Source organism: Octodon degus, unplaced genomic scaffold, assembly GCF_000260255.1.
Source record: "Octodon degus isolate 3935 unplaced genomic scaffold, OctDeg1.0 scaffold00066, whole genome shotgun sequence".
Lineage (NCBI taxonomy): Eukaryota > Metazoa > Chordata > Mammalia > Rodentia > Octodontidae > Octodon > Octodon degus.
In genome coordinates, this window is record NW_004524642.1 from 2,272,366 (window position 1) to 2,291,708 (window position 19,343).

Here is a 19,343-nt window from a genome sequence, read left to right on the forward strand (position 1 = left end):
AACTTGCTCTGCTTCTTAAATTTCACTATGATCACATCTCTTCTGAATACCTTTATAATTAAATTGTCTCTGTCTAAAATAACCAGATTTGCAGTATAAACATAAGAAAAGAACTCTCATTTATTATTAATGTCTTAACTATGCAAATTCATGGTTTAAATTTATATTGTCATTATACAGACTGAAGAAAGAGCTGTTATACCTTTAAAAGTTAGAAATATAAAATAATCCCTTATGCTACTTCTCTTTATATGTGAAAAGATATTTCATGTAATTACTTTTTGACAGTATACTCACATAATTTAATAAAAGATATCTAGTAATATCACATAGTAGCTCATACAAGTGCTCTAAGTTTCCTAGAACTTATAGTTTACCATTATCTTTGCATTTATTTTAGTGTTTCTTCAGTGTACATAATAAAATATTTAAAGTAAATCCAATAAATATAGTTAATTCCACAAAGAGTCTGGTACGGGGCCAGGGAAATGGCTCAGTGGAGTAAGTGCTTCCTTGGCAAACACAAGGGCCTGAGTTCAATCCCTGGTTCAGCCAAAAAAAAAAAAAAAAAAAAAAAGAGTCAAGTACAATGTTTCTGTAGCTATTACCTTACTTACTTATCTGCAACATAGCATAATTCTTTCAATGCCAGGATATTATAGCTAACCTAATCTACTATAAGACATAAACCCAGTGTAAAAAATAATGGCTCAAAGTTTTTGAAATGTAGTATTAAAATGTTTACTGTTAGAATTGTTTGCTTTTTTTTCTCCACTGTTTCTTAAGTCAGCTAAAACCTAAAAATCTTTCTAGATATACATTATAAAAATGTCCACCTGTAAATTTTGGAAACTTATGAGAAATTAACAAGGAGAACTCATGCAATAAAAAGTAAGAGAATGTGTGAAGTGTCTGATGCTACCAAATCAAGAGTGGTCACTGGGTAGAAGGAAGGGAAATACTAACAATAAGACAAGAAAAGAAGCATCATCTATAACTAAATAGACAAGAGGGCAAATTGAACAAAAAAAATGAAGTCACTTTCACTAAGTATGCTAGTTCCAAGGAAGTAGGCAGTCAATGAATAAATGGTAAGACCTAGTTATATAAATTAAGGACACTCTGTCTCAGAGCTTTGCAATATAGGGTAAAGAAGACAATGTTGAATGCATGCATTTGCCATCATCTGTTTAAACTCACTGACACAAGGAAGCAATGATTATAATAAATTTTAATGCGGTGATGCCTGCCTACATTGACCATGTTCAAATATACTTTATTCAGTGCTGGGTGCAAGACCGTGGGCTTAGTGCTGCACTCATTGGCCATCCTGAAGGTCGTTCTACGTGTAGATGCTGTGAGTGTGACCCCTAGTCACAACGTGGTCATGCAGGATTCCTGCAACTCTTCAAACCATGACTCAAGTATCTGCTAGTGACAGCAGTCTCACTAAGAAGGGCAAGTAAATGCAACTGAAATTAGGGAGGGCTCATTGCGGTTTTACAGATCACAATAATTCTGGCAAAGTTTATGATACAATCGGTGAAAGCGTACGGAATCTTGCAGAAGTCACAGACTTTACTACTATCTTAGAGCAGTCACAGTACATCTATTCAATTTTGTATTTGCAAACTTACATTATTGCTTACCAGCAATATTTTTAAATTAAAATAAGTTCACTTGGTTCAAAAACCATGAAATACAACTGTTAAATCAGAAATGTGTAGCTGTCATCTTAAAATTTAGGGGAAAAATTTTTCAAAATTTGAAAAACAATCTAATGCTATGAAAAAAATTTATTTTTATCTCAGTCCTTTAAAGATTATACTGTGTAAGTATGTAAATATTGGGAGCAAATATTAACATTTCAAAAATGGAGGCATCTTTGTTACATTGTAAGTATGAATTTTGTAGCCTGATACTTATAAATTAGAAAAAATTCATTATAATGTCGTGAAATAAAATTTATATTCTCTTAGACATTAATATTGTTCCTTTACTTCATATAATCATTACTTTCCAATGAGCACTCAAGTGAATCTAATCTTTACTGTTTATAACTGTATGTTACCTAATAATAAAATGTGTTCATTTTAAATTAGATGAATCAAAATTTTGTCTGATTTCTGAGCAACTTAGTAGACTTCAGATAAATAATATAAACTCTGTTCTCTCCAGGACTTGCACTGCAGGTCTATGTAGTTGGCATAGATGTCTCATAGTAATTGCTCATTTAGTAAATATGTAACCGAGATCCCCCCCGCCCCAGGTAGGCTCTCACAATGACTCTGATAAGACAGTGTGGTCTTTTCCCAAGGAACTTCCACTCTGAAAACACTGATGACACTGCTACTGAATTTATTCCAGTATCAAATATGTTGCTGTTCTTTGTACATACACTCAGTTGGCATTGAGAACTTTTCCCTAGTTTGTCCCAATTAGCAGGTCTTCAAAGTATCATGTTACTGAAATCTCAGCAGCTGATTTTTAAAAAATATTTATTTATTTATTTATTTGCTTGTTTATTTACGTATTCTGTACAGGGTCTCACTATGCAGCTGGGACTCACAGTCCTCCTCCTGTCTCAGCCTCCCCTGTGCTGGGATCACAGCCTCCGTCACCATGCCTGGTTTTAGTGGACAGCGAGGCTTAGGCCAGCATAGCCTGCGGTATGGGGGATGGATCCAGAGTCTGCGCGTTTGCCAGGCAGGCATCTAGGCTGCCAAGTTATCTCCCTGGCCCAACACTGATTTTAGAATCTCTGAGTTAACATAAAAGTGAGTGGAGAATATAAGTTGGTTTCCTACTTCATATGTAAAGCACATATAATTTGAACGAGTTATCAAGAAGTCTAGTTGTGATTTTACAGTCCACCAAGCACACTTTAATGTTATGCTACTAATGTGAAAGAACAAGGAATGAATTCAGCTCTCCACAATGAACATGTAGAGATAAAACACAGAGCAACACATTTTTCAGTGACATTAATAAGGTATGTGGTACACTAAGTCTAAACACTTAGTATGAACAAAATTTGTGCTAGCTTCCTGCTACGTGCTTTAACTGTAACTATAAAAAGCAGTTAACTCTTTTATTCTGTCCACATTAAATCAAAGTGGATGCCACAATTCATTAAACACAAAAGGTAAAAAAAAAAAGATCTTGACAGTTCTTTTGAATTGACCTCCAGTTTTCCCATACCTCCAATCTTCAAAGGCAAAAACCAGGAAGGTAAAGTCCTGATTATCAGTCATGGAAGGCAGATGGCAGGAGAAGTGGGCTCACTAATTTTATTCTTTAAATATCTTCTTTTTAAAAAATGAGTTCATTGTCATTGCATAAAAACAACTCCACCTGCTACACATCATAGACCACACTTCAACTAGGAAGTTATCCCAGGTTAAACACATAGTCCAGGTAGGGTTTAATCCACATACATGGTAATCTAGAAGCAATAGCATGCTTTCCTCCTCTTTTGTTGAATATGACAGATAGTTTGCTCAAACAGAAGCCACATTTACAAACAATGGATTAGAGAACCTTCTAGCAAATGAATTCTGATGGATGCTTGGTTGCATTTCTTACTAATTTTCTTATTATCGTGTTTCAGTTAAAGTGATGGATGCACTTACATTTTATGTGCATGTCTATTTTACTATATTCACTAAAATAAGTATTTTTACCTCATTGGAGTCAATTCTTTCTGTGTTTCCACATTGCTTGTCAAGGAATTCCAGAGTAACTCTTTAGCTACTAATATTCCTTTCCCTTGTGCCTCACTTCCTCGCTCTACGCAGTCATTGAGAGTCAAAGGTGACTCGTGCTCTGCCCTTAGCTCTCTTGTATCCTTTCTCCCACAGCTAAACATCAAATGACACAAGCCAAAACAAACAGGAAGATGAGTGAGCACAAGAATGCATTTCATTGCCCCAAATTTTAATTCTTATAACTCATCTTATTTACCAAGAACACTGGTAGCTTGTATTTCAGTTTAAATTCTTACAAGGTTTGTTGTTTAATAAATCATTTAAAAATCTATTTGCCTTCAGATATTGACACACGAATGTTTCTTAAAACATAGACAAAACACATGTTTTATAACTACAAACCAAATAAATTTAGTACCAATGCCATTCATCATTCTTCTTCTAGTGTTTCTGTGTAAGGCTGCAAGTGTTTCATGGCCTCAAAAATTGATAATCAAAAATGTGACCAAAATATATTTTGTAATCATTCACCCTATTTCAGGAAAATGAATTTCTATGAAAGCATACACTAGAAGCAACAGAAATATAATTCTGGGGCCGGGGAGAGGGCTCAGTGGAATAAGCGCTTCCCTGGCAAGCGCAAGGGCCTGAGTTCAGTGCCTGGTTCTGCAAAAAAAGAAAGAAAGGGAGCAAGCAAGCAAGCAAGAAAAGGTTGTAGTTTTTTAATATTGTCTTTATTATTCTAAAATCAAACAATTGCTGAGTGCAAAACATCTTCATTCATTTGTTTTTTCCTATTAAATGGAGATTGTTACATGCTCATCATTTAGTGGACTGAACTTTACCCCAGGTATCTGATGGACTGGAGGACAAAATAGGAAGAATTTTAGTACTAAAGTCAGAAAATGGGCCAGCAATGCACTTTAGATATTTAAAGTCCCTCTGTGACACAAAAATAGAACACAGCACTATGTCAGTCTGCTATGTATTTTGAGGTCTTTTAAGACAATGATTCAGTAAACAAATTATCAATCTTGTCTTGTAGTATGAATAAATTGTGTGAAGTGTTTAGCCCTTTCTTTCTAGTCCAAAATTTTTAAGCATAATAGAGATGAATACAAAGCCTGAATGCAAAATCTTTGCATGATTAATTAACAATTCCCATGATTAATTTGGAAATTAATCTTCTTCCACCATAGTGGCAAGGTACATTGTATCCCTGGCAGAAAATGAAGAAGATTTGTTAGCCTGTCTTGCAAGAAAATTATTTATTTATGTATCTTTTTTTTAATGTAGATTATGAGCTCCAGAAAGGTAGATACAATAACATATTCATCTAAATTTCTCCTGTGCCTGGCACATCATTACTTTATTACTGTCTTTGTAGTCAACAGAAAATGCTATGATATATTCATATATTTAAATTGGCATACATAAATATATTATATTCTTCCTTTTATGTGGGCTTATAAACAGTGACTGCCAATTATAACAAATGCCAATAAGTAGAATACCAAACAATTCTCTCAACAGAATGTAAAAGCAAACAAAGATATTAAAATAGTCAAGACTTTAAGGAGTATGACTGAAGTTCTCCCATAAATTCATTTATACATTTAGGTTTTACTGTCATACTTTAAAACCATGACTAATGTTAATTATTACATTTTAAATTACATACATTTATGATCTGACCTAACATGTGTCATACGTATAATGTCATATGAAAAAGAGCCTTTGCATGACCAAGTGCAAAGATGCATTAATGAAAATAAAACTGAGAATGAAGTCCAGATTCTCTGTGACTATGTGAAAGCTGCAACTAAGGGGAGACACTGGTGTTGCTGGGGACAGTAAAACTGGGCCAAGCAGTGCACCAAATAGTTATGCCTACACCAGTGGAAGTGAAACTTTAGGGAATCGTTTGAAGTGCAACTCAGAACTCACTCACTGCAAAGTGCCAACTTGGCCATTAAACCTGATTACTGAGGTCATACTTTAGAAACAAACAGCCCTTACATTAACATATTTTGTCTTCAAAGAACACCATAGCATGTGTGTCATGGCTTTGTCATTGCTCCCTTAAGGTATATACAATAGTAATAATTTCCTAGTCCTGGATTTCTAAATCAAAGAATTTAGAATCTTACTGAATGGGTAATACCTATTTGATAGCCACATGCCAAGGAAGAAAAGCTTGTATTTTATAGCATGTAAGTGAAAACCGTTATGAGACGTTGAACAAAAATACGGTCACCACAATATCTAGTTATGGTAGATCTAGATTAGCGGAGAATCAGAGGTGCTCCTACCCTCTACCTAAACGAAACAGACATTTTTTTCTACAGTTGAAGCAGAGTTATGCTGCTATAAGAGGTTAAAAACCAGAAAAAACCTTGAATGCAGAACATAAGACACCTCTGTATGGTATGGCCCACCACCCCACAATCAAGCTCAATATTACTACAGCACACCAGGCGGGATCAAGTTTACACATAAATCAACTCTGGTCGTTTGAGGCATGTTTTACTCTAAGTGCACTCAAGTTAGGTTTGTTTCCTTTCCACTGCTGCTAAGCTAGCAGGTGAGAAATGCCCCTCTGAGGAAAACAGAAGGCTGTTTCTTACCTTGGCACACAAACCCTCTTTCTTCATAGCCAGCGTCGCAGGAGCACTTGCCAATGGGTACGAGCCATTCGCCCTCTGTACTGCAGTACATCCTGGGAGGGTCTTCCTCCTTGGAATTGTTGACACAAGAGCCTCTAACCTCCACCAGGGACTGGGAGTCCACGGGCACGGTGTCAGGAAACGTAGCTAGATTCTTCACTGTAAATGGGCACTTCTTGAAGTACACTCTTACAGAAACCAGGGCAACACAAGCTCCGACGTCTTGAAAAGCCAAATAAAAACCTTTTCTGTTGACGGGACCTACTTCTCTAACCTCAGTGTTGAGTTTCAGAATGCGGTCCCCAAGATCCATCTGAGTGAAGCTTTCATCAGCTGCGATGGTGTCGATCTTCGTAAACTGATGCTCTCGGAACTTGACCCCGTGATCATCATCGGATTCCATGTAGTACAAGTTGAAAGTCTCCTTGCAAGTCCCCAAAACCAGGGGAATACTGTTGCAGTCCCGTAGCGTGAACTTGAGCTCCACGTAGATCTTCTGGGCTGAGTTCCTGGGGACCCAGTTTGTCCTCAGCCAGTTATTCTGACTGTGATCCATGACATTGCATACCTGGTAAGTCCTGATGGGCGTGTAATGTTCGTCAACACCACTGATCTCTTCCCACTGAAGAAGCAAAGGAAGTGGTAGAGGGAGAATTAAAAAATGAAGCATTATAAACAATAATAAAAGACCAGCACACCAAGAGCATCACAGAAACTGTAGAGCAAATAAACAGGAACTTCAGCGCTACTGACTTTGAAAGTGGAGCAGCTGCATAGCATTCTTGTTTGTAGTTTTTATCAGGGGCAAGGTTCTATGAGTGATTTGACACAAGGCAATTTATAATTTTTGTCAACAAACTCAGATTGTGTTGGCCTTTCCTGTATAACTGGGACCAAATGATGGCGCGTACTCAAACTCACCGAGATCAGAACCAGAGGTAGGTCCCCTCCCACAGCCCACACTGTGGCTCTGTTGTCTATGCACTATGTGTGTATGCTTGAGCAGAGGATAATGCCCCCAGGCTGGGCAAATTTCATGCATGGAAAAATGAACTGAATCTATATTTTGCCTTTTCATACTCTGGCTTCTCTTCAGATTGTATAAATCTTTGGCTTTTCAAATTTTGCCTTTGCCATGTATCTTTTTGTATAAATTTAAAGGTAGCTAAGTCATTTCCATTGATCCATGTTGGAGAACTATGAAAGCAAATTTAATTTATTTTTATTTTTAGTTATTATTATTTTTTAATTTATTTGATACAGGGTGTCACTATGTAGCTCAGACTCCTAGTGATCTTCCTGTTTCAGCCTCCCCAGTGCTGGGAATAAGACAGGCACAACTACACCCCATCTCTGTGGCAGGTTCAGTACACCTGGGGGTGGGGCTCGTGCAGCATGTGGATCAAACCCCTGTCCTTGCGCTTGCCAAATAGGCACTTAGTCTGCTGAGCTATCTCGCCAGCCCTTGAAAGCAAATTTAAATTAAGCATATAAGTATGCCATATTTTTCCCCAAAGTAAAAACTTGGAATTTTATAAGTAAAGCAGAAGACAAGATATGATATACATTTCAATTTTAGTTTTTAAGCTCATATTAGACCTTACATAGTTAAGAAGTATTAAAAAATGTATGTTTTGCTGCTTTTGTTGATACAGTATTTCAGATTATACAAACACAATATTTTCTCACTAAAATGACTTGAAATTTTCAAGCCTTCTTACAACAGTAAAGCAATACTTGTGCTGTTTTGTTATCCTTAGAGCAGATTTTGAGGTTTTAACTTAGCATTATTCAGTTGATATTTCATAAGACCCTAAAACCATTGCATCAGTTGTTTCCAACTGTCATCCCAGTGCCTGCATTTTCTTTCCATGATGTGCAATTTTTACCTTCTACTCAAAGAAAGTTACATTTTTGCAATGCTGTGAGCTCAAGGCTTCTGGACCTCCCTTTTCACCTATGCAGAAAGTTTGAATTTCTCTAGTGTGGCAATTGCATCTCTTCACACACTTGACTCAGTGTACATGTTAATTTTTATCAAAGTTTGAATCAAGATTAGTAATTACATATTTCACTTATGCATGGCCCACGTTCTTGGCAATGTGAATTCTTTTACTGTTTTCCAAGATTGTTGTTGGATCTTCTGTCCTTTATTCTGTGCATATGGGGTAACTCCCTTGAGCTATTCTTTTTTTCTGTTCTAGATCTTCTATAACCCTTCTGTCCTTGGTGAAATTTCTTTTAAAAATTTATACTTATTTATTTGCAAATATAATGCAAAATATGGGAAAGTTACTTTAAATTTATTTAATATACATTTGGTAAATGTTGACCTCTGTTTCTGTCATAGTATACAGCTCAAAACTTTATCTTTTGAGAAATGATAAAATATGACACATTTATTAGATGAGAGATTGTTAAATTATCATTAGAAAGTGTTTTACTTGGTAAATAAATTTACTGAAAAGCCTATGATAGGGGCTGGGGAAATAGCTCAGTTGTCTAAGTGCCTCCCTGGCAAGCACAAGGCCCCAGGTTTAATTCCCCACACTGCAAGTCTTGTCAGCCCTGGAACCCCAGGCATGCTGTGCCAGCCACCACAACCAAGTGTGGTGACACACCCCTATAATCCCAGCCCCAAGGAGGTTGAGACAAGAGGATCACTACAAGTCTGAGCTGCATAGCGAGATGATATGCCAAATGAATAAATAAATAAATAAGTTTTAAGAATTAAAGAGAAAAGCCTATGACAAATATGACCCTACATATTTCCCATTCTTTTTACCAACAAAACAAGTTTTAAACACTTTTATCTAAAGCAACACATTTAGAGTATTTTGACAATGTTTCTATTTGTGAGAACAGCATAGGAATTTCTATCTATAAGTTAAACAGAAAATAAGATAAAACATTATTGAATTTGGTGGTGATAACCACAAGTAAAGAAAACATGGCAACTACTTGACACTTGGGCTCTTCAGGGACAAATAAGTTATCTCAGGTTCTGCAATTATAAAAAAATGTGACCTGCAGTAGTGTGAGAAACACATTTAAAATTTTCTAATTCTAAATTACTAACTTAAAAAAATTAGTTTTAAAAAAGCATTTGTTTTATAATTTTTATTATACAGAATTTGGACTATAAGACAGAATTTTATGGAAACAAAACTGGCTTAACTTTATCATCAAACCTATGGTTGGCCCAACACAGAACAAACTGGGACTGACATTAAAAATTCTGAAATAACACACATGGCTCAAATGTATCTGTGTGTAAGGAAAGACAATATTCACATTGTACTTTCATTTTGTTTTGTTTTCTTTTGTTTTGTTTTGCCGTACCAGGGATCAAACCCAGGACGTTGCACTTGCCAGGCAGGCATTTATGCCACTGAGCTATCTCTCCAGCTGCATAGAATATGCATGTCTTGAGTTCTGATCTTGCATTATTATTTGAAGATGAGCCTTTTGCCTTTATGTTTTTAAAGTCAAGATTTCCTTATAAGAATGGATGAATTTAAATGATCATGAATCATTAACAAATTCATTTTTGTTATTAACAGCATTTTCCTGGACATCAAACTGAGCATATTATGTAAAGATTTTCATAATTTGATGTAAAATATGATTTTAATTATAGAGCTTTCATTGTAGTTTAACTCCGGCAAGCTATCACAAGCCTTTGAATACAGAGGTATAAATTGCAAGAAAATAAGGCAAACAACACAGCATTCCTTGCTCATAAATGGTTCCACTGAGCAATTATCACTTCATTAATTTGTAATGAAGTCCAAATTGCCTCTAAGTGATGGTGCCCTGCCACCTCCAACCACTCGCAAAAGCAGCAAGTCTCTGACTCTAGCATTTCCTCAGTACAAGAGGCAGCAAAAATAAGGTCTTTAAATTAACATTTTTTAGCACACCACCACAACAAGCATTCATTAGAAGCACTGTTAGAGTGATTTAAAGAATACTCAGATTTACCAGCTCTTCCTGTTCTCAGCAATGATGACCAGTGCTCATAAATTATTAGGGATACGAATTGCAATAGCAGTAGTCTTAAGACTGACTGAGAAAGAGAAAGTGGGTGACACAGAACTGATGAAAATACAGGATTTACAGTCCAGATTTCCACATTCTCCTCACTTTGGTAGGCCTTGAAGTAATCCCTGCGGTTCATTATCTTGAGAAGATAGTTTAGAAAAAACTCAAAATGCTTTCTAAAGCTTGGATTTCTAAAATCAGTAATTCTGAGACTGAAGCTTTTATTGGTAGATTCTAGAGGCCAGAACTTAGTACTTTTGTTGTTTCTGAATGTTGCCATTGCAGAGAACCCATGCATCCAACCTTTCTTCAAGAGGTCATCCTGAAATCCATTTCCACTAGCAAAATCACAATGAATCTCACCAAAGGAAGACTAGGGAGCCTAGAAACCTCACTGTTTCTATATTCTAGAGAGGGACAGTTCCTTATCACAGTGGTAAAGCATATATTGCTAAAAGAAATATACATTTTAATAATTAATTAATATTTAATTTAGTAACTATAATTCTAAAATGCCTCAATATTATTAAGAAGGGGGGCCGGGGAGATGGCTCAGTGGAATAAATGCTTTCCTGGCAAGCGCAAGGGCCCGAGTTTAATCCCTGGTTCTAAAAATAAAATAAAATAAAATAAAATAAAATAAAATAAAATAAAATATTATTAAGAAGTTATTTTATTGTTGACATAACTTCTCATAGAGAACATGTTTAGCTAGCTGCTGTTAGGAAGTCAGGGCAAACAGGTGCAAGTTTTCTTTAAACAGGGAGAAGCTGAAGTACATTTACAGCATTCTGGTATATTTGGAAAATATTAGTAAGGTGAGAAGAGATACTTTTTAAAAAAATTTGCAAATGAAAATAAAAAGAAAATAACCACCATTATATGTATACTTAGAATAAAAATTTTTGTATTTCAAGAAACAAGCTGTTCTATACTTCATTGAATGCTAATGACAATCTTCACTAAATTGTGATATTAAATTATTTATGTTATTGATTTCTCCCCCATATTATTTATTCCCAGGACTTTCTTTCTCTTATACACATGCATATTTTTGCAGATATTTGAGCATTTATTTAAAGCTGCATTATAAGTTACGAGGTGCACAATCTCACACTTTATTTTTTAATTTTACTTATTTTTTTTGTACAAGGTCTCACCGCACAACTCAGACTCAGTAGTGATTCTCCTGTCTCAGCCTCCCCAGTGCTGAGATTACAGGCATATGCCACCATGCCAACTTTTGGTGGCAGGCTCAGTGTGAGGGTCGGCATGGCATGTGGTACCAGGGATACAACCGGGGTCCTTGTGCTTTCCAGGCAGGCACTTAGACTGCTGAGCTACCTCCTCAGCCCAGCACTTCCATTTACAATCACAGATATTGCTATAAAAATCCCTAAATTTCCATTTGTTCATAGTTTTTTTACCCCATTTTACTCAAAAGTACACATACATACACACTTTAATATAAATATAATTGGATAATGTAAAAATATTGAGTAATTTAAAACAATGTAAGCAAAAGAGAAATAAAGTTACAGAATTTTGTTATTTGGTACCTACGATTGTCAAGTCAGAAGTCAACATTCATGATGAAGGAATCAAGAAGAGAAAAGATGGAATTTCATAATGGAAGCTAGCATCCATGACAAACGTGGGCCAGAACCTTAGGACAGAAATACCCAGAAAGGACCTGCCAGGACGGTGCGAGCAGTGATTTTGGTACTCATACCTACAAGACATTCTCCCATCCCCCCCTTCTAATAATTCGTAGAAGTTCGATGCTGGCATTAGAACTCACTTACAAAGAGCTGAATAACCAATAAATATGTGTAATATCCAGAGAGAGATCATTAGTGAGAAAGACAACAAAGATTTCGAGAGAATAAGAGTGAGAGTTAAGACTAGAGTGATAAAAGCTCTCCTTACAGGTTCTGTCACCACGCGAGGCGGGCTGTGGGAGCTCCGACCGCTCCAGCAGGTCGTGTGCGTCCCAAGGCAGGTGTCTCCAGGACTCCCGAGCCGCGGGCGTGCTCTTGGCGAGCTGCCACCCCGCCTTGGGTCTTCTGTCTCTACTTTGCTCTAGCTCTAGCTGTTCTCCTCCTAGCTCGGGCTCGGGGCGTCCTGCTGAGGTGAAGGGCCTCTGCTATGACTCTGCTTCTGCGGACAAAGAGCCTGCACCCTTCCTGCAGTATGTCTACTTCCCCGATTTCGGTGACTCAAGTTTGGCTATTTTCCAGAACCTGTTTCGAATATTGTCTCGTGGGTCACACGCACGCCTGCTATTTTTGGCTTTGTTTGTATTGTCTTTTCCCAGGTGCTTTAAAAACCCAATGATTAAAAGTTAATGGTACCTGTCCCTTTGATAACTGGGCTTAACCTCAGCACTCTGTCACTCAGGAGCTCCAACCTCTGCGGCCTGCCTTCGGGTCCTCCCAGAATCCGTCTAACAGCTCGCTCCTGTGTCTTGGCGCAGCTCTTGGCCCAGCCGCATCCCCTCATTTGTTACTCTAGATTTCCCGAGGCGCAGACATGCCACCTGTCACCCACAGAACGCTGGAAGGTAGTACTCGCGCAACCAAATGAATCAAATTGTGAAACCCTAATTCTAATCAGTGGGAAATGAAAAAGGAGCATCAAAATAACCTAAACAGTGTATGCAGGGAGGAGGGGCAGGGAGTTACTTTCAAGAATAGATTTTTATGGGTGTGAATGAAGGAAATTGGTTTTAGGTATGATACTGTGTTTATAATCTGCTATGACTTGATAGTTCTGCACAATGATTCTTCTGTGGTGATTTGTGAATTTTAAAAATATTGGAAATACTGGTCTTACTTAGTTCTGCATGTGTGTGTGTTAAATATTTACATAGAAAAGCTAGGCTTGAAATTGTGGATAATAAAAGACTAAAATGTGATTATTGTCATCTAGAAATTGATCCTGAAAGGTGCATAACTATATATATATGGAGCAACATATTTTATACTGGAATTTTTTGACTATTAAAAATATTTTAGAAACATTCTTGTCGGTACTGAAAGATGTAACATCAACAGACAAAAAGTATAAAAATGCAAATAAGTGAATTTCCTTAATGATTTTTTTTTTTTTTTTTGTGAAATAGTATACTGGTTAAACTTTCAAGAACATTTAATTTACACTTCTTTATTTATTTTTTTAATTATTTATTTATTTATTTATTTGTGTGTGTGTGTGTGTGTGTGTGTGTGTGTGTGGCCAGCTCAGCCCACCAGGGGGCGGGGCTGGCTGGCATGTGGTGCTGGGGGATTGAACCGTGGTCCCTGTGCTTTGCTAAGCTTGTTCTAAGTAGGTGCTTTAGACCACTGAGCCATCTCACCAGCCCTACACTTCTTTATTAATGATAATCTGCCAAACTCTATGTTAAGTCTGTAGTGATCAGAGAAATAGAGCATCTGACTTTTTCTGTACCAGGAACCAAATTCCGGACCTTGTGCTTGCCAGGCAAGAATGGTGCCCCTGACCTACGTCCCTGGCTCAAGGGCATCTGATCTTGGGAAGTACATTGATCAGCATTAATCATGAAAGAATCTTGTAACATAAAGAAAAGGAATATGAAATTATGGCTATGTGTAATAGGAATGGAAAAAAAGCCAAGGAATCATCTATCTAGAGACATAGAAAGGTATAATATCCTAAAATATAAAAGTTGACCCTAGGGAATCAAATGTAAATTCAACAATAACAACTTTTCAATGAAATGTGCTTTAGTTAAATTATTTTCTTCTTTCCATTATGTCATTGTCATTTCAACAAGGGTAAGAAAAGTATAATTTCTAATAGAGACATCTGATTTTTAAATGCTGAAGTACTTCTATTTCCAGTGTCAAGATTTGTAGTTTTATTCTTTTGAAAACTATAACCATGAAGCTTGCATTACCTATATAAAAGTTCAGCAAAGGACAGTAGTATGTTTAAAGTATCATGTAAGAAATTATTATCTATTTCATCAATGTTAGAAAGAAAAAAGACCATCACCTATATTCATCAGAGATTTTTCTCTCTCTGTCTTCCTATTCATATATACCAAATACTTTCACTTTTTACAGAAGAAACTTCTCTTAAATATCAGAGAATAGTGCAATGAGACTACTGTGTTTTGAATTCTTGGAAAAATTCTCAAGTTAAAATTGTTTAATTGGGGGCTGGGGAGATGGCTCAGTGGAATAAGCGCTTCCCTGGCAAGCGCAAGGACCTGAGTTCAATCCCCGGTTCCGCCAAAAAAAATAAAAATAAAAATAAAATTGTTTAATAAAAAGGTAATCTTGAATTCAGTGTACCTGCATGAAAATTAGGAAAGAACATTCCATGCACAGCAGCTTAACTCATCTAGACTGAAAACTGGGCTCAGATGGACAAGCATAGAACCATTACAAATGGCCAACTACTTAGAAATTAATGCACAGCACTGACAGCAGCACATTTCACACTGGCTGCAAGATTCATGTAATTTCCTGCTATGATAACGGGTGGCAGCCACAGTAATTCATAGCAATTTACAATATACCTGTGGAGCACTCCCAGTGACACAAATGAAATTAGCTCATTTCACCAGGGGACATATGCTACGTTTTACAGATTTTTCAGACAGCAAGTGTATTTTTTAACCAAATAAGTGTAATTCTTAAGAGCATTTGTCTGAGATGTATAGCACCAATTTTAAAGCTACAGGGATGGTTTTTGCTGCTATTTTTCCCTCAAGGATAAAAAACATGCTTCGGAGAACTATTATAACCTTTCATCCACTCAATACTGAATGTGCCAGATTTAGAGGTGCAAGCTTTGAAGGAATTCTGGGTTTGAAACACAGCTGTGCTACTCAATGGCCAAAACATTTACTACACTAATATGAAATTTACACAACTGAAAAAATGGGAAAATTAATTATAAATATACTTATCCATGTGAACAAATACTATTCATCCATTTAAAATGCCTATAACAATGTGTAGCATATGGCAAATAGTAAACAAATGTTATCCTGATAAATCTGAATTAAACAAAAATATCTTTGAAATATACTGGTTTTTTTTTAATATATAATAGGAAGGGGCTTGCAGGTTAGCTCAGTTGTTTAAGCACCTGCTGGGACAAACCCAGTCAGGCGCAGGGGACCGCGGTTCAATCTCCTGTTCCTTCATGACATAGAGAACCCTCCCTTCAGGTAGCCTGAGCCAGCCAAAAAAACAAAAAAAGAAAACAAAAGCAAAATGAATATAGATAGATAGATAGATAGATAGATAGATAGATAGATAGATAGATTGATTAGAAATACATTTTCAATTGAAACTTTTTCTATTCCCAAAACTTTTTATGTTTCTAAATTTTCTTTAAATATATTAAAGGTCACTAATATTTCTGAGAAATGTCAGTTTGTTCTAACATTTCAATATTCAATAAATATAATTGATTGCAAAGCCTACTGAATAGCTGACACTCATTTCTATTATAGACGAGTCTACTGTTTTCTATCTATGATAAATTTGATCTTCTAAAGTCTATTAAAGGTTTTTAAATAATATTTCACATTTATCAAAGACATACTTTTCTAATTTTATTTAGACATTTATTTCACTTCATTAGGCTACTCTGCCTTTTAAAATTCTATAAAAATTATATAAATAATATCAAATTATATCAAGATATAAAATCATATAAGAACTTATATGTCAGCAAAAATATTTTCTAGTTTAATAAAAATAAGCATTTTTCTATTTTTTCTTCCTATGAGGCAGTGTAACAAGCTTCAGTCATAGAAGGCCTAAGACGGAAATGATAGCGTTAAACGTTTTATGGGATTGCTTAGTTGCTCAGTGATAATTTAAAACTCACTGATGGTTAATAAGTACTTACATAGTTTTCTGATAACTGTGTAAAACCAATGCTTATTAAGCACTTAAATTTATCAAGTATGGGGTTTTATGGTAGTACATTATAAAGAAGAGGCAGAAATCACAGATTTTAGAAATTTCTACTATAACAATGAAAAATACATATCAGAATGAAGTCTAACGTTAGCCATTCATTTATTCATTTGATACAAATTTACTCTGAGTTGGATATTCTTCTATGCTTTTCAGATCAACAACTCCACAGGGAAAATGCCATTGGAGAAAAATCATGGCTTAAGCACAAAGTAGAGAAGAGGGGTAGAGGAACCTTATGCCCAATGTTAGCCCCTCAGTAGAGGACTGACAAAATTTTTTTTTCCACAGGATTATAGCCGTTGCCATAAAGAGAATGCTAGAAGACCATAGAATTGGGAAGAGGATATCCATTTGCAACATAATACAAAGTGCTTCCCCACTATTCATGAGGTTGAAACAATGAGTGGGGAGGTGACTTTGAAACAAGTGTGTAGGGTGGGGTGGGGGAAGACCTAGTGAGGTGAATGAGTCACTATTAAGGAACAGGCAAAGAAGACCTGTTCTGCATGTTTATTATTGTTACCCAGCAAGCAGGACAGTTACACTGAATACATTAAGGAGTAGATGAATTTTTCCACAAGAATATTTTAGGATTTGGACTTCAAGAAGAGGGAAAATGTTGCAAGAAGTCTGAGGCTTTAAGCTAATATTTGATAGCTCCATTAACCATTTTAAGCATAAAGTCATAGTCTCCTCCATTACTAAATTATTTTTCCTTCAGTCATACTGCTCATTTATTATTATTATTATTATTATTAATTATTATTATTATCTAATTCTGCCAACGAAACAGACAAAGCTAAGAAAGGGAGTAGGGTGCTTGCCACACATCAGTTAACCAGTAAGCTGGAGCCTGGCTTCAAACCCAGGGTTTAGCAACCAAGAATATTTCCTGAGTTCTGCTGATCTGTCTATGTAATTTGGAATGAATGTCATTAGCTGGAGAAGGGTGCAAAGCAGGGGGGAGAAGGTAAAGGAGGAAGAGGAGCTGTGTAGCTTAATGTGACCCAGCTGTACACACCAGAGTTAAGCAAGGATGACTGAGTTTTCAAAAGATGGACATCATCCAGAAGGCAGGAGAGAAGAAAACCAAAAGTAGGGCTTTGGTTTCTCAAAAATCATAGGAACTGCTAAAGATACTATTCAAAAGAAAAAGTTAATATGTACTGCTTGTCATAACACACCAATTACTGCCATACTGTCTCTCAAGTAAATGTTTGCTTAAAAAAAGGGGAGTAATAAATTAAAACAAGAGGGGCCAGGGAGATGGCTCAGTGGAATAAGCACTTCCCCAGCAAGCGCAGGGGTCTGAGTTCAATCCCTGGTTCTGAAAAAAGAAAAAAAAAATTAATTAATTAATTAAAACAAGAGGCAAGAAAAAAATGTCATGGGACTGTCCTGCTACAATGCTGTATATGGTTAGATTTATAAACTTCTGTGTAAAAATATGCAAATGTTTATTCCTTTTTTAATTTTTAAAATTTTTTTCTTCTTATTCTGTAGGGACTTAAAGGTTAGCATATCATACTTGATGGAAAAATACCTGTTCCATGTTATGCCTATTTGATATTCAGACAGATAGTGAGATTAAGCTCAACTGCCTATGTTACGGGGTAATAACAATAAACTTCTCTTCTGGAGAGTTAAAAACTTAAGTTTGCAGACCAAAAATTAGAGAAAAAGAAGGGCTGCAAGGACAGCCAACATTTTGGCCCTAGTCTTCCATGGTCAGTGAGAACTCAGGACATAGGAGAACCTTACTGTAACATCATATAACTGAGTTGTGTCCCAAATTTTCTGATCAAGGAGAATATGAGGACATAAAGGAAAGTGATCAATGATGTAGAGTATGCCTAAGGAGACTCACATGGAGAGAAACATTCTCTCAGGCTTTCACAGAGAGCACACTGGCCAAGCAATGGCCGTGACTCATCCATATGGCTGACACTGACAAAAGATCTACAAACTGTGGTACAGGATTTCAGGATAAATCCTGAAGGGATATGACTGACCTTATCAGATACAAAAGCTACATTTTTTGCTATATAGGTCTGGCTTTATCTTGGTCTTAACCATCCAGTAGAAAAGTATAAAGACGAAGTACAAAATGTAAAGCCCTATTAATATGCTGAGCTGTAAAAGACTCAAGTCAAAAACTTCTGACATTGCCAGTCTTAAGGAAAACCCACTACTATTATGAACTACTGGACTATATTGGAACATTTTGCTGACTTCATGCACCTATAATATTTAAATGACAATGGGATACCCTTCTCTGACAAAACTAAACAAAAAAGGGGATACAAATGAACAACCATTTTGTATCTGTATATTCAAAATAGTTAGAATTAAGAGAATACAGCTACATTCTCTTAATTCACTGAATAGAAAGATTTGTTTTTATAGTGTTTGAGGACAGGATATCATGTCTGCATCTTTTACAATGTATAACCACTAAGACAACAATATACGATGTACTAAGTATTGAAACTGTCCCAGTAATTGGTTTTGAAACTGTCATTGTTATTTGTTTCTCAATAAAATTATTTAAAAAATCAAAAAAGAAAGAAAAAAATTAAGATAGAGAATTTCAGAAACTGTACTTTGAGATATTTTTATTAAGTAGGTAGATAAAAAGGGATGAGCTGATGAAATTCACACAAATATTTCCAAATTTTTTCTTTAAAGTATGTATAGCAGAATGTTCCCACATCAATGTTTTTTTTTAAGTTAAGTACGGTATTTCCTACAAGAAGTGAGTGATTACAGAAGTGATAGCAGACCTAGGAGATAAATGTCAGTGATACCAGAGAAAAGTGGACCTTACGAATTGTGCAGCTGTTAAGAACAGAGCTATCTATCTCACCCTAAAAACAATTTTGGTATTAAACAAAAATATTCCATGGATTCACCAGGGAACAGATGAAGAAATTGACATCTAGAGGAGACATAAATATCTG

General features: G+C 36.0%; 1 protein-coding gene across 1 annotated transcript in view; it reads right to left on the bottom strand.

Annotated features, from left to right (window-relative positions):
• Epha3 (EPH receptor A3) overlaps positions 1–19,343 on the bottom strand; it is a 383,817-nt gene that overhangs the window by 279,919 nt on the left and 84,555 nt on the right. Inside the window, exon 3 of the mRNA XM_023719233.1 lies at positions 6,335–6,995. Coding sequence (XP_023575001.1) covers positions 6,335–6,995 — 661 coding nt within the window. The remainder of the gene's footprint in view (positions 1–6,334; positions 6,996–19,343) is intronic.